Source organism: Sturnira hondurensis, unplaced genomic scaffold (assembly GCF_014824575.4).
Source record: "Sturnira hondurensis isolate 20B ecotype Veracruz unplaced genomic scaffold, ASM1482457v3 Scaffold0022136, whole genome shotgun sequence".
Lineage (NCBI taxonomy): Eukaryota > Metazoa > Chordata > Mammalia > Chiroptera > Phyllostomidae > Sturnira > Sturnira hondurensis.
This window is the reverse complement of record NW_028094767.1, coordinates 5,037,106-5,052,490: the sequence shown is the minus strand read 5'-3', so window position 1 is coordinate 5,052,490 and position 15,385 is coordinate 5,037,106. Positions and strand designations below refer to the sequence as shown.

The window sequence follows — 15,385 nt, the reverse complement described above, 5'->3', positions numbered from 1 at the left end:
ATCCCGTGGGTTTCTGATGATTGCCTTCCCACGGCTCCCTGAGAGCACCTTCCTTGGTGCGGTTCCCCCTCGGGTCTGCAGTGGTGGGACCTGATCACTTGGGCTGCCTGGGAGAACAAGGTTGTGCCACATTAGGGTCAAAGAAGCCTCCGTCCAGCTGCAACTCGATCCCAAGTATGAGCAAGAGAGGCGCGTTTTCCTAACCTCTTGAATGAGTTTTATGAGAAAGAACCTCACAAGGGGAGACCCAAGAAAACCTGAAATGATCTTCTGGAAGGTGGGCCCTACACTTCCCAGCAGGCTTGCTTTGCCAGGGGAGGGTTCTAGGGACCCATCTGTATCAGTGTACCAGGTGGCAGACCTTGTTGTGAGAGGCTGTGTTCAGGTTCAGGGAATTTGGGGGGGAAGACTTTCAACCCGCTTGCCCATCTCATGATGGGTGATTTATGAGCACACCTGCTCACACTGTGCTGAGTGTTCAGTGGTTTTTAACCAAAAGACTCATGACCCCCATGCCCCACCCTCCCTATTCACCCAATCTTGCCCAAAGCGACTCTTTTTGTTTTCCTGGTGAAAAAAGTTCTCAAAAGAAAATGTTTTGTGGATGTGGAAGAGGCAAAACAAAACATGGCAGAAACACTAAAAGGCATCAAAATCAACGAGTTCAAAAACAGTTCTGAACACTGGAAAAAATGCCTCAATAGGCGTATTACAGCAAGAGCAGAAAACTTCGAAGGTGACTGAAGTTTAAACATATAAGAATAAATACACAACTTTTTATAAATAAATTCCAGATTTTTAGGTTCCCTCTCATACTTAAACTTTTTCCAAAATGCGGTTGGTTCTCTATCTCTGTGCAAACTGGGAAGAACAGATGCCACACTGGAAGCCTTGTCCATGCAAAAAACAAAAAAACAAAAAACCCATACTGTGGGTTTTAGCCCATGACCTTAAGCACTTACTGAGATAGCTTGAGAGTCAACTTTACTATCTTTCTGTAACAGTGAACCCGGGTAGGATTATCAAACATACCTCAGGCACTAAATGTTATTTTACTACAGAAAAAGTTAAATCATTATTTGAAAGGGTGCTTTCAAAATGGCCCTAAGAACAAACATTTTTCCTCGTTGTTTCCATATGTTATGTGAAACTCCCTTATATGAGAGAAACCCTGGAAATGTGTGGATGTGGAGTCAGGAGAGAACAGACCCAGTCATTTCATGTACCCTCCATCAGTTGTGAAAAGACACTATTGGGAAGCACTGTTCTTACTTCTGAACTTTCAGAGTTTAGCTGTTACTGGTGTATAGTGGAGGAAAGTTGCTGCTCTTTGTAAACCAGTGGCCCATAACGTAGTTCATGCGACTGATGAAGATTTCACCGTTCACATTTGTTAGCGGCCGGGACTCAGGGAATGGGAGGCCTGTGCGTGCCTGAATGGCTGGAGGGGGCCGTGGCCCATGAGTAGGGGAGACTAGGGCGGCTGAACAGTTTACAGGGCTGAACACAGGCCTCCGAGTGACGAATCATCCCTCCGAAAATGCTGGTAACACTCCTCCTTGATCCTGTTTGTCCGGTATGCAAATAGATGCACAGGTTTGTAACTGGAAGAATGTCCCTGGAGTCGAAATGGAAATCTCCCTACTCGAAACAAATAAAATCTACCCCCTGAAAAACTACGGCAAGCCCCGAATTTCTTCGCCAAGTAGTTCATCTAGATGCTTTGGACCAGGACACAGGGCTGTCTGAGTCCCACTCTCCACACACGCTGAGCAACATCAGACTGTCACCTTGCATACTTGTAGGCCAGGAAAATACATGTTCATTTGCAGATAGACCAGCCTTTTAGCCTTTTCCAAATTTCAAGTCAGGTCTCCCCTATCTGGGTGAAAAGTTAATTCTGGAAAGTAGGAAAGCTGTTATTGACTTTATTAGTATTCCAATATGAAGTCTTATTGTGAAGCAATTATAAGATAAGACCCTAAGACTTTATGGCAGCCTTCACAAATAATCAGTCTGGGAACCTTGTGCAATTCAACAGCTTTATCTAGTAATATTAGGTTGCTATTAACCTAATAAGCTGAGAAATTTGTACAAATAAATTATTACATTTCGACAGGAGAAATGTAAATGTGACCCCATTACACAAATATACAAATTATTGTTTCTTATTTTGTGATATCATGTTCGCTTAAATCTATGTGGAATAATATACTTTGCCTTAATTAAAATCTGAGAATTCATTTTAAAAATACAGGTTTTAGCAGATATATTCTTCATTTGGAATTGTGTTACAATCTTGTTAATCCTCTTGTTAATCAAGGGTTCGTATATCTCTTCTTGTTTGTCTTTCGTCCACATTTTTTAGCCTATGACCTTAAGCACTTACTGAGATAGCTTGAGAGTCAACTTTACAATCTTTCTGTAACAGTTGATAAACCCAGGTGGGATTATCAAATACACCTTGGGCACTAAATGTTATTTTATTACAGAAAAGGTTAAATCATGCATTTGAGAGGGTGTTTTCAAAATGGCCTTAAGTACAAACATTTTTTTCTTGTTGTTTACATGTGTTAGGCGAAACTCCCTTATATAAAAGAAATCCTGGGAATATTTTAAAGTTGAATACATATCAACATGGCCCTGGGCCCCATGTTCACACCACTGTTCTCTCCAGGATCTGGGATTGTGCTGAGCAACTGTAACATAGTTTTCAGACCTAAACGGTTGAAGATTTTCCATCAGGCATATTTCTAATATGCACCTCCAAAATGTATCCTGAGCGTATATCCCTTTTTCCACTGTTTTCACATTTATGATCCGCTCACACCTGCAAAGCCAAGAAATAATGATATGGTGATTACACTGGTGATGTGATTTGGATGATAATATATATACTGTATGGTCACGTCAAGACTCATAACCCCAAAAGTGATATCCAGTTTCGAGCAATAATGGGAAATATTCGGTCCTATCTACTGCTCGTTCAACTTTCTCCATGTTCAGCTGTAATAACCCCTTTATGGACAGACAACTAAGCTGGGGCCCATCGTTTCCTACTGAGGCCCTGTCCTGCTATTGGTCTTCCTGTGTGTCTATGGGATTCTGCATAGCTGCACTGTTCATTCAGGACCAGGAAAAAATGGGAAATCAAAACTCTATTTGCTATCACTGTGAAACTCTTATAGCCACAGGACCTTTTCTTCAAAGTCTGACATGGATGCCATTACGTAAAACACAGATTTAAAAAGAAAATGTTTTATACATTCTTAAGGCAGGGATAAGGGCTCCCAGGGGCACAAATTGGTCTAACCTTTCTACCTGAGAGGACAGCACGCATATTCAGTAATAAGAATGGTTTTATCCAAAAATATACAGAGATCTTAGGCCAAATGTATGTTGCCTGCAGCATCTTAAATTGATGAAGTGAGTTCAGAAGGATCCCTCCATCTTCTCTTGCTTTCTAGAACTGGTGATGATGAAGTTCCTCATCCTTTGGATACATACTTCTATGTTAAAACAGATGGTTGCTGTTTTCACTTTTCTAGAAAGGATATAATTTGTGGTAGACAGTAACTTGAACAAAGTGCTGGTTCTGTCCTCTCCTGAGTCTTGGATGGGTGGATTCAAACATATTCATACTCTTACTGTCATTTATTAAAACTAATTTTTTGTTCTTTTTATTGCCCTGAATTCTTAGACAAAGGTCCAGCTTCTTGTTGTTACTTTATTTTGTCCTTGCAGACAGCAGAGCTCTCTCAGTATGCTTACATTTGGCCAGTGCCCACCCTCCAGCCGTGGTTCCTGTGAAGATGGCTCACACACCTAGTCATAGCCATCTGAAAGATTTGAATGATTGATTGGAGTTACTTAGGTAGCATTTTCAGTGCCCAAAATCTCACTATCAAACATTTGACTAGTTGTACTTTTGATACTAATTGCATATTTCTAAGATCCGCATTGCCTGTTGCATCTTATCTGTTTGATATGTAAGTTGAATACATGGTTAATGCAGAACAAATAACTAAAATGGAATAATACTAGCTATATGTTAAGTGAATGAATTCGAGTAATATCCTAGAACAAATTATAGCAATATCCTATCCTATCCACGAAATACCCTTATTCACACTGTGTTGCCGTAGAATTCTCTTACTCTATGTGTCTCTCTTTTTGTACTTGTCACCCTTAGGCTACCGAGGACAGAAAGGAGAAAGAGGGGAACCTGGAATTGGGCTTCCAGGTAGTCCGGGTCTTCCTGGGACTTCAGGTAATAGTGATATTTGTCTTCACAACACAAGCAAGCTTCTAAAATCAGGAACCATGCCTGTTCCCCTACAGCCCTTACGTTTCGCTGCAGGAGAAGTTGAATAATCCATGTTGGTTGGAGTGAGGGAGAAAGAGCCATATGTGATCTGCATTCTGATGGGGTCTTTTATTTCATTAGCTCCGGGTTTGCCAGGTTCACCAGGGGCCCCAGGCCCCCAGGGACCCCCAGGACCGAGCGGAAGATGTAACCCAGAAGATTGCCTCTATCCTGTATCTCATGCCCGTCAGCGGACAGGTGGGAAATGAACGCACCTGAGAAAGACTTGGTTTTTGCTGATATCTCCTTGCTGTTGGAGCTATCTTAATACTGTCAGACCCTCCTGATGTGTGGGTGGCTTTTATTTTTGGTGTAGGCAGACATTAAAAGCAACAATTTGAATCCTATTTCTATAGTAATTGCAATATCAGAATTTTAAACTTTTCCCAAATTCATTCCATATGTCTTGCTTCACCATTACTGGTTTTTATTCAGGGTTTTCTATGAAATACATAAGCAAATCTTACCATTAGTTTTTCTTCAAGAGAAATTTGCATCTTATGATTTAGTAGACTGATGGCGAGGTGCACTTTGTACTCTCATCAGCCAGTATTTGGCCTTTGGTTTCTGAATTTTAAACTTTCATACTTATCATGAGGTTTTCTTGGTGTCTAAATTTACTATCATTGCTAAAAATTTCATCAACAGTTTTGATATAATGGATTGTTTCTGCTTAATGTTTTTTGGCTATTTTTAGCTTAAAAACTCTTATATCATCCTACATCCATCCTATTTATGCAAAGAAATAGATAGGCAATAAGAGTTTCATAATATACTTTGGAAAAAAACAGGCCATTTCGTCGGGGCATCCCCAAACCCACCATAGCCAACTCTCGAAATGATTTTGCTGATTCTGTATAATGAGCCCAATTCAAAGCAGTCGCTACCAGCACGAAGCTGCACTGCATCAAAAGGGAGGAACGGAGTCCAATTCTATGAGTTCCACAAGAAAAGCCTAACACTGTGGTCCCTTCACTGAGTTCCTCCATTGGGGAAGAGAAAGGTGTTTTCCCGGAGAGGTCTGTGGCAGTGAAGGCGCCATGCTGTCTGTGGTAGTACCAAGATCTTTGGGCCTCTGTATCCATTATCCTTCTGACACATCACTCTCAGACTAAGACAAGAGCCAGCCATCAGAAAAAAAGGATGTGATCTGTAGTGACTCGAAAAGATAGCTCTGTTCCTAGAAGATGAACGTGTGGTGTGGACAGATGCATGTGGACGAGGTGAAACCCAGAGACTTCGTACAGCGAATCACGTTTCTCCGGAAGCCGCAGCAAGAGGCACAGGGTAATGAGGAAAAGCCATGGGACTGAATATGTGATCAGTATTCAGACCGAAGAGTTGGCACCCACATCAGGGGAAACGACCAGGGCTGGGAAAGACCGAGTCTTCTGCCAGGGAACGAAAATTCAGTGATCACTAACCAAAACACTAAATGGTGTCTGTATTGCCTAACTGTACATTATTTTGAGAAACTGTGGGTTGAAAACAAATGATTTTCTAGAACATTGGGCATGAAGATGTTCATTCAAATCTAAGTAATGGGTTCCTGAGAGCATGTCATCACTGACGGCCCTGTCACTGAAATGAGGAGGTCACACCTCTTCAAGGAACAGTGCAAATTCCAATTTGGCCAAAGCAGGCTAGAATGATTGCTTTTGTCTGGTCATTGAAAAATGAGTTTAGAAAGGCAAAGCCACCGAAATTGGAAAAGCTGTGAATAGAATTGTGTAGGAAGCGTGCCTCAATTAAGACAGGCTTGGTTCAAATGCACCCATGAGTTGAACTGGTTTTCATTACAGATGAATGAGCTGCTGGTCAGGTACTGTCTCCATGGCTGTGCATACATACAACCCTGTGGTCATTTCCTACTGAATTATGTTGTATATTTGAATTCCAAGTTTATTTTATTTTTCAAGCTAATTTTATTTATTTCAAGTGTTTCTTAACTTAAAATTGATTTTATTCTTTCTTTTCTTTCTTGTGCAATACCTACAATGGTGCTGTGTTTTAAATTTATACAATTGGAATATACATATGCATTTTTTTTAGTAAAATGATAATTTATCCCCCCAAATGTACAGAGATCTGAATCTGGTGCTATATGTATATCTTGAACTTTTAATTCATTGAACTTCAATGTGTTGAGTTTTCTGAATGCTTATAGCTCATTAGTTTACTTGAATTTGTCATAAAGCTAAACATTTTATGTTTTCAAGATTATTTTTTCATATTAATAGGTTGTTTATCCTTATGGCTCTTAGCAAATCCAAAAGTGTTTATTTTAGCATCTTAATATTGCCACAAACTTTTTTGCTGATGGTGATCAATGTATTTTCCTTTGCTTTCTTTGAGTTGATCCTGTCATCTACATCAAAAGACTCAATTCATTTTCTTATTTTATAACCTCTGTTTATTTTAATTCCACAGAATATGTCATACGTCCTTTCTTACAAATTGTTTTTTCTAAATTTCATTGATGCTGGGCTGTTTATTGCTGTTTCAAGAATTTGGGTTTATTCAGATGACTTAAGTGTGGGGGGAGGGGAGAGACTGTAATGGTACGTGGTGTGTGTTACAAAACAGAGCTCTCACAGTGACTCAAGCTCATTTTTTAGAGCTAAACACATATGACTGAATATTCCTTTGGCCCAACCGTAGAAAGGGGGCTGCGTCCGCACAGGACAGCCTCGCTCACCCGACCGTGACTGTGTTGTGGGCCTCCCGACACTTCTTCCTGCACTGCTCTGTATGCATTACACGAGACCCGCCCAGCTTATAGAAACACCTGATTAAGTTGAGATTTAGCATTGGCCTAATTTTTTTAAATAAAAAGAAAGGCAATAATTAAAGCCCCAAAGTAGGGTGGGAAATTCTCTTCTAAATAACTTGGCGGTTGCCAACTCAATTGTCTTATCTCATTCCATTCCAAAACATTCGTTTACTTTCGCACAGATGTCAGGAATGTCCACAGCAGGGAAGAAGAACTATCAAATTTCCTGATTTAACTCTTTTTGGGACTCCAGACAGCATAAGTGTTTAAAACAGGTAGTAATTATAGGCCATGATGACAATTAATAATTAAAACTGTGTTTGCCCTATGTAACTGTTTTTGAATTCCAGTCAAACATTTTATACCAAGATAAATTAACACTTCAAATAGAAGAAACCTTTCTATGCAAAGAATGAGGTATGACATCAACTAATATTTATGGCCTTTGTAATCTAAAGAAGAAAGGAAGAAGAAAGGAAGAGTTTGTTCACTGTTCTTTCCTGCTGAAGACATAAACTTTTTTCTTAAGCATAACAGAAACACAGCCAGTCTTAAGCTTTGAAATTTTTCATATTGCAATCAAAGTAATTTAGTGAATGGTTTTAATCCCATATGCTTATTTCTGTGTTTCATGACATTATTGAAACTTTAAGATTTTAGTCACTTATAATATGGAGCTTAAGTAATTAGCTTAACATATGTTCTCTGTGAAAGTTGTCATTTGATGTTTGGATTATAAAATAATTTTTTAAGGGTATGCTGTAGAAGTTAAATAAGATTTAGCCTTTCTGCAGTGTCTCTCACCTGGTGAGAACCTGTGATATACCTCCTTTCGTCCACAAGATGGCGTTTAAAAGCGATTTGTATCAGAATTGAACAGTCTTGCCGAAATACAAGGGCAGAAACCATTTAGTGGACAACAAACACTAAATCAGACCTTTGCCTTTGCACTTTTTTTTTTACTTTTGTAAATACTTTCTTGTTAATTTATGTTTGTTAATTTGTTTTATTAATTTATATTTTTCTCATTTTAAGTATCTCTTCGAAGCAGGCAAAAATAACCTTTGTTAGCTCTTTCAACTTTATTTCTTCAGTGGGTTTTTATACCTAGTTAACTTGCAAATTTACTATTTGTAGCTTTGGTTTGTACACTACCCTGGAATTTTAGTGATTAACATGAAAACACCTAAGAAATCATCCTACCTTTTATACAGGATATATACTCTCTTTTGACAGACAAGTAAAAAGCATTTGCCATAATACAAGAAGTTGACTGTTTATAAAATTACACAATGTCTAAATCTTCATATTGTTGAAGGTACTTAAAATTTTACAACTAGATGTGTATAACATATATTTTTCTAGAACTATATCACAATTTACAAAAGTAACATAAGGAACCCCATTTTTCAAAATACCATTTCAATTTTCCTAACATTGGCAATAATATCCCGAGACTGAGAATTTCCAGGTTAACTTATATGTGTAAACTTTTCAATGAATTCTCATGATACCTTTGCAGACTCATTCATTGCTCTTGTCCTTGAGTTATTTTTCACATTGTTTCATACCCATCTTCTTAAGACACAGTGTTTCTCCTCATTGTTTCTCCTCAATGTTCTTCCTAACACTCTGGTGTTGAGGAATGCTCCCCACCTTTATGCACTTCCTCTCAGAGATTACACAGACTTCTGAGAGGAGCAGATGCAGAGAAGAATTGAATTTGTATTTATGCCTAGGAACTTCAAAGCAACTTAGCCCTTTGAATTGTATTCATTCATTAGTTGGCTGGTAAAGGTAGAGTAATTACATTAAATGTGTTTAAGGACTAGGAGTCTCAGGAAACAAGACAGATGGATGTATCCACTTTCATTGTGTGGTGTACCCACACTTTTTTCTTGACAACTGGTCACTTCAGTCAAATTGAATAAAGGGCAAAGTGAACACAGAGGAAACTCATTCAAAGAAACAGACCCAGAACAGCAAAAATTTACCTCAAAGATAAGGTAGGCCTGTAAATCTCAAGCCAAGTAAGTCTAAGAAAATCTAAATAGGAAAAAAATTCATGTTCAGGTCCAACAGTGAGTGTTATATGGTAAAACTCAAGGAGTTACTTTATGAATTTGTCAAAAGTGAATACTACCAGCAAAGTAGGAGATTTCACCAAACTTTGGGGATTGTTCAATGAGGTGTTTGTTTTTCAGAGGGTGTGTATTGCTTGACCATAAGCTTATGGGTGTAAAGATGGTAATTACAACTTTTATTTTGCTGTATTATTTAAGGTGTATTTTAGGGATAAGTATTTTTCAGTGTATTAATGTATTTAAGTTGAGATTGTTGTATGGCATATTTATAACTGAGTTAAAAATAACATTTTCCCATTTTGTTGGTTCTCTCTCTTACCTCATCAAACTGAGATTTGACTCAACACACTCATGTTAAGTGGAATGGCACTAGTTTTATTCTAAGTCTTACATGGAAATAATGTTTTGAGGCCTTGATTCCTATATATTCATGATGTATAATGAGCTTGTTGCTTCTCTCAGCAATAAAGAATTTGACCCTAAATCAAGGAGTTCTAAGGTGCAGTTATTAACACCATGGCTACGCTTCGCCAGCCCTTGCGGCCACAGTGCCTCACTGCAGGGGCATTCTGTCAGGCCTCGGTGACAAGACTGCTCCAAAAGCACTCACATACCACGTGTGAGCCACACAGATGCCACGAAACCTGTGAATCGGTCTATTTCAGGGTGCTTGATTACACCGTGCTGGTAATTGTACTTTCATTTGTCACATGGGGCGAAGTGCAATTCCTGCTAATCAGATTTATAACTCATCTCCATGGAGGCCTAGAAGGCCTGATCTAATGACTCTGAATGAGAATTATAAGCAGAAGCAAAAACCTGGGAGCGGGCAGTTCTTTGCAACTTTGTCCCACAAAGTGATCTCACTAAAGTCATTTGGGCTCATTGGGGTAGAGGGAACTGCACGAGATAAGAAGTGTCACAATTAATCTTAAATATAAGCTCTTCGTCATTAGTCATGAGACGATAGGCAATAAGAAGTTAAATACACGGCTTGTTTCCTTAACAGAAATTAATCACATCAAACATGGCAGTGGGTTTATATGTTTCCTTCTAATTTACTTACACAGTTCTTAGCTATTGTCATCTTTAATTTCCCTTAGATGTAGCAAATCAACCAAGTGTTCTCTGAGGAATATTCTTAAGTCTTCTCACACACACATTTTCAACGTGGAGGGCAGAGACAAATCCTGATGAACCTCACAAAGTACGTCGCTTTCTCAGAGCCAGTTTCCCTCCTTTGTTCTCTCTCTAGTTATTCTTAGAAAACTTGGTTCAAGAGCAAAATGTGAAGGCATGTTAAGGGGAAGTTAACATGGATTGCTATTTATTAAGACTATTAATAATATTGTTAAGACTAAAAATAAAGCAGTCAGCATCCACTTTCTGACAATCTAACAAGTATGGTACACTTCCTCTACTTAATCATTTAAAGAACATTTGAGCACATGTATTTGTAGTCACACATTAGTATCGTTACCAATTTTGATTTAGTATTTCCTGAGCAACATGGACTTCATACCACCAATCTGAGGTCACGAGGTCACTAAAAAAAACTTAGTGCACAACCGAAAAGGATTTATTTTACTCTATGAAAAGAAGGGACTTAATCTATATATAGTGGACACATATTTTCTTTAAAAATATACATTTAAAATCATTTACATCCATTGCCCATTTGTAAACATCAAAATTACTAGTTCACTGGTGCTATTTTTTAAATATATTTTATTTTATTTATTTTTTTTTTTAAATATTTTATTTATTTATCTTTTTAGAGGGGAAGGGAAGGAGAGAGGAAAGAAACATCAATGTATGGTTGCTTCTCGTGCATCCCCTGCAGGGAACTGGCCCCTGCCGGAAACTGGCCTGCAACCCAAGCATGTGCCCTGACTGGGAATCGAACCGCGATCGTCTGGTTTGCAGGCCCGCGCTCAATCCACTGAGCTACACCAGCCAGGGCCCTAAATATATTTTATTGATTATGCTATTACGGTTGTCCCATTTCCCCCCCTTCACTCCCCTCCACCCTGCATACCCCCTCATCCACATTCACACCTTTAGTTCATGTCCATGGGTCAGTTCTTTGGCATCTACATTTCCCATACTATTCTTACCCTCCCCCTATTTTCTACCTACCATCTATGCTACTTATTTTCTGTAACTTTTCCCCCTCTCTCCCTCTCCACTCCCCTGTTGATAACCCTCCATGTGATCTCCATTTCTATGGTTCTGTTCCTGTTCTAGTTGTCTCCTTAGTTTGTTTTTGTTTTAGGTGTAGTTGTTAATTATTGTGAGTTTGCTGTCATTTTACTATACATGGTTTTTTATCTTCTTTTTCTTAGATAAATCCCTTTAACATTCCATATAATAATGGCTTGGTGATGATGAACTCCTTGAACTTGACCTTATCTGAGAAGCACTTTATCTGCCCTTCCATTCTAAATGAAAGCTTTGCTGGATAGAGCAATCTTGAATGTAGGTCCTTGCCTTTCATGACTTGAAATACTTCTTTCTAGCCCTTCTTGCCTTTAAAGTCTCTTGAGAAATCAGCTGACAGTCTGATGGGAACTCCTTTGTAAATGACTGTCTCCTTTTCTCTTGCTGCTTCTAGGATTTTCTCCTTCATTTTAATCTTGGGTAATGTAATTATGATGTGCCTTGGTGTGTTTCTCCTTGGGTCCACCTTCTTTGGGACTCTCTGAGCTTCCTGGACTTCCTGGAAATCTATTTCCTTTGCCAGATTGGGGAAGTTCTTCTTTATTATTTGTTCAAATAAGTTTTCCACTTGTTGCTCTTCCTCTTCTCCTTCTGGTACCCCTATAATTTGGATGTTGGAATGTTTAAAGATGTCCTGGAGGTTCCTGAGCCTCTCCTCATTTTTCTGAACTCTTGTTTTTTCATTTCCTGGTTGGATGTTTCTTTCTTCCTTCTGGTCCACTCCATTGATTTGAATCTCAGTCTCCTTCCCATCACTATTAGTTTCCTGTACATTCTCTTTTATTTCCCTTAGCATAGCCTTCATTTTTCCATCTAATTTGTGACCAAAATCAACCAAGTCTGTGAGCATCCTGATTACCAGCATTTTGAACTGTGCATCTGGTAGATTAGCTATCTCTTTGTCACTTAGTTGTATTTTTTCTGGAGCTTTGATCTGCTCATTCATTTGGGCCATTTTTTTTGTCTTGATGTGCCTATTACATAGTGAGGGGTGGAGCCTTAGGTGTTCAGCAGGGTGGGGCAACCTACACTGCTGTGTTGTGATGCTATATATGGGGGAGGGGTCCATTGGAGACAACAGCACTTACTCTGCTCTCTGCCCTATTTCTGTCACTTTCCTTGCTACCCACAAGCAAATTGGACCCTTCTGGTGCTGATTCTGGGTGGGTTGACTTGTGTACATTCTAGGACCCTGTGGGTCTCCCCAACAAACTCTCCTGTGAGGCTGGGAGTTTCTCCCACTGCCGCCTCAACCCCCAGGTGCTTTCAATCAGTGGTTTTGTTACAGAACAGGGTCAAGAGGGGGTACGATATACTATTACCGAAAGGACCCCCCCACTAGGTCCACTAGGCCCACCATCAAAGGGAAGACATCTCTCAATGCCAGAGAGTTGTGAAAAGGAAAAGAAATGTTTATTTAAAGCTATACAGACTTAAAGTAGTGACCTAATGTCTTCATTAAAATATTAAAGTTCTTTAGGATACCCACAGATGCACACAGTCCTTCCTTCTCCCTCTGCCCTAGTCTGGGGTACCATATCTCAGGAAAAAAAGTAGAAGTCCATGATTCAGGCTCCCGGCACCATCAGATGTATTGCTGCCAGGATCTCCAGTTAATCCAAAGCCATGTGCCACCTTCTCATGGCCCACCAGCGAGAGTCCTATTACCTCTTTCAGGCAAAGTCTCTCCTGCTTCCTAAGCCACGTGGCAAAAGGGAGCACCCCAGACCCATGTGGTCCTCACTCTCACCAAAGCTGCAGGGGCCCTCACCCTGGTCAAGCTGTGTGGTTCTTTCTTCACATGGCTGCCGAGTCTGGGTTTAAATCCCAGCACCAATCTTCCTCTGTACCCCCTTTCCAAACTCCTCCTACAATCAGTTACACCTGCCAGCATTCTTGTATTATTACAGGTTTACTGGGCTGCCATCATGAGTCTGGGCAGCTGTGGCCCCATGTCATGGAGCCAATCTTCTCCAAGCTTTCATGCAGGAACTGTAACTCAGGGGACCTGCTCCCAGTTACATCTTGGGTGGAAGTGCCTTCCATCCCCCTGGCTCAGAGCATGGCCACAGCTATTTAACATATCTATGCAATCAGTTAAAGGTTATAGATATGTTAAGCGACCATGCCAGAGGTTAGCTGCAAAGCTATTGCTATAAACAGTAGCTCTGCATGTTCCTGCTCCATGTGTCCCTTCCCCTGACTCACACCTGTGGCGGGAGAGGGGAGGACATCCTATATATTGTTCTAATATTTCCTGGACACCTTGAGTTCTGGACCCCATTCCAAATCTCTATTTGGGGGCCCCCTCTGGGCTGCACCCTGTTACAGTTTGAAGCTTTATTTCCCCACACTGGAGCCCTGAGTTGCAAGGTCTTTTTTGCTCCACAATTGTTTCTCCCGTTTTATCCGCACAGAATGTGGGACCTCCCACTCCACCACCTCCCGCCTCACCAGGTCCACAGGCCACTGTCAACTTGCCTGGAGTCCTTTCCACCTGTCTGCCCATCTCTGCCCCTCCTACTGGTCTGGATGAATGTTTCTTTAACTCCTTAGTTGTTGCACTTCCATACACTTTGATTTTCTGTCAGTTCTGGTTGGTTTTTGTTTTTAAATTATTGTTCTTCTTTTGGTTGTCCGAGGAGGCACAGTGCATCTATCTATGCCTCCATCTTGGCCGGAAGTTGTATCTGCTATTTTTCTTACTATTGCTTTCTCTTTTCTTTTAAGGGCCACTAGGAAATGTCTAAAAGAAGCTTGATATTTGGTATGAATTCATGTTTTTAGTAATCTTCCCCATATATTGGTTTATTTTGAGGTTATTATACAGCAGTGACACCATAATAGCCAAAACTTAAAACCATCAAAAGTAATCACCTGAAGGAGGGATTTACATTGAGTTTATTTCCAGTTGCAAATAAATCACATTTAACTAACAATATTTAAGAACAGCACTATTTGTTTAGTCAGATGGAAATACAAAGCGTCTGTAAGTAATCAAGTCGGTCACACCACCAACGGGACTACTTGTCCATACTCGTCTGCTGCACGGGGCTCAGCCTTCCCAAACCACGCAGGGAATGTGTGTTCCGTCAGATGGGGCAGTGATTTCCACAGTTCTTAACCGACATCTGGGATGAAGGGCTTCTGTAATGCTGCAGAAGCCCTGCCTGGAAATAAATCAGGAGTGGCTTGCTCCTGACTAACATTCCAGTCTCAAACCAACTTAATTATTTACACACTCCTCTCTCAGCAAGGGCTCAAGGGGGCACTTCATCCAACTTTTAAAAAATATCTCAGAAAGGTGTTGGAGACTTCTATTTTGCCAGAGAAAAATATTTGGTCTAATTCAATATTTATCAACTCCCATGGAGAGGCTTTCTTTGCTGGACACTTTTCTTTGCAATTTCTGAGTCAAGTATTTACTGCTTCATAAACGATTTCACTTAACTGGCTTTAAAATGGATTGCTCCCGCCACTTTGGACGTGCTGGTTGTGTGGAATCTTTGTCAGTGCGGGTAGTTGTTCCCAGTATTGATCGTGAGCTCTGTGGAGCTCGTCGGACGGCCTTTTGTATAGCAAGTTTGTAAAACGTCTGAATGAACTGTTCTTCGAAATGTTGCTATTTTTAATTTCCTTATGAACATTGTATTATGTAACTGAGAAACATAGTTATTTGGTTATCCAATTTTTCTTTTATTGTGTTTAATTATGTCACTCCAGTTAAAAATAAAACCACCTTGGTGGAAAGACAAGGCTATTTGTTTGCATTTATTTGATATATGTCACAGTACCTGAAAAGGTTTGCCATTTCTATCAAGATCATTTTAAGGAGATCACACAGGTATGTCTGTTCCCAGGAACTGCTCCACACGAAACAGAACATCCTTCCCCGTGTGTGTAACCAGCGCTGATCCATGGAGCGACGCCGGAATCTCTCCT

The 15,385-nt window shown here is 40.0% G+C and overlaps 1 protein-coding gene across 1 annotated transcript in view; it reads left to right on the top strand.

Annotated features, from left to right (window-relative positions):
* The window catches only part of COL19A1 (collagen type XIX alpha 1 chain), a 341,924-nt gene extending 335,628 nt beyond the window's left edge, over positions 1–6,296 (top strand). Inside the window, exons 51-52 of the mRNA XM_037034331.1 lie at positions 4,193–4,270; positions 4,448–6,296. Of these exons, the coding sequence (XP_036890226.1) occupies positions 4,193–4,270; positions 4,448–4,575 (206 nt within the window). The 3' untranslated portion in view covers positions 4,576–6,296. The remainder of the gene's footprint in view (positions 1–4,192; positions 4,271–4,447) is intronic.
* Positions 6,297–15,385: the final 9,089 nt, after the last annotated feature.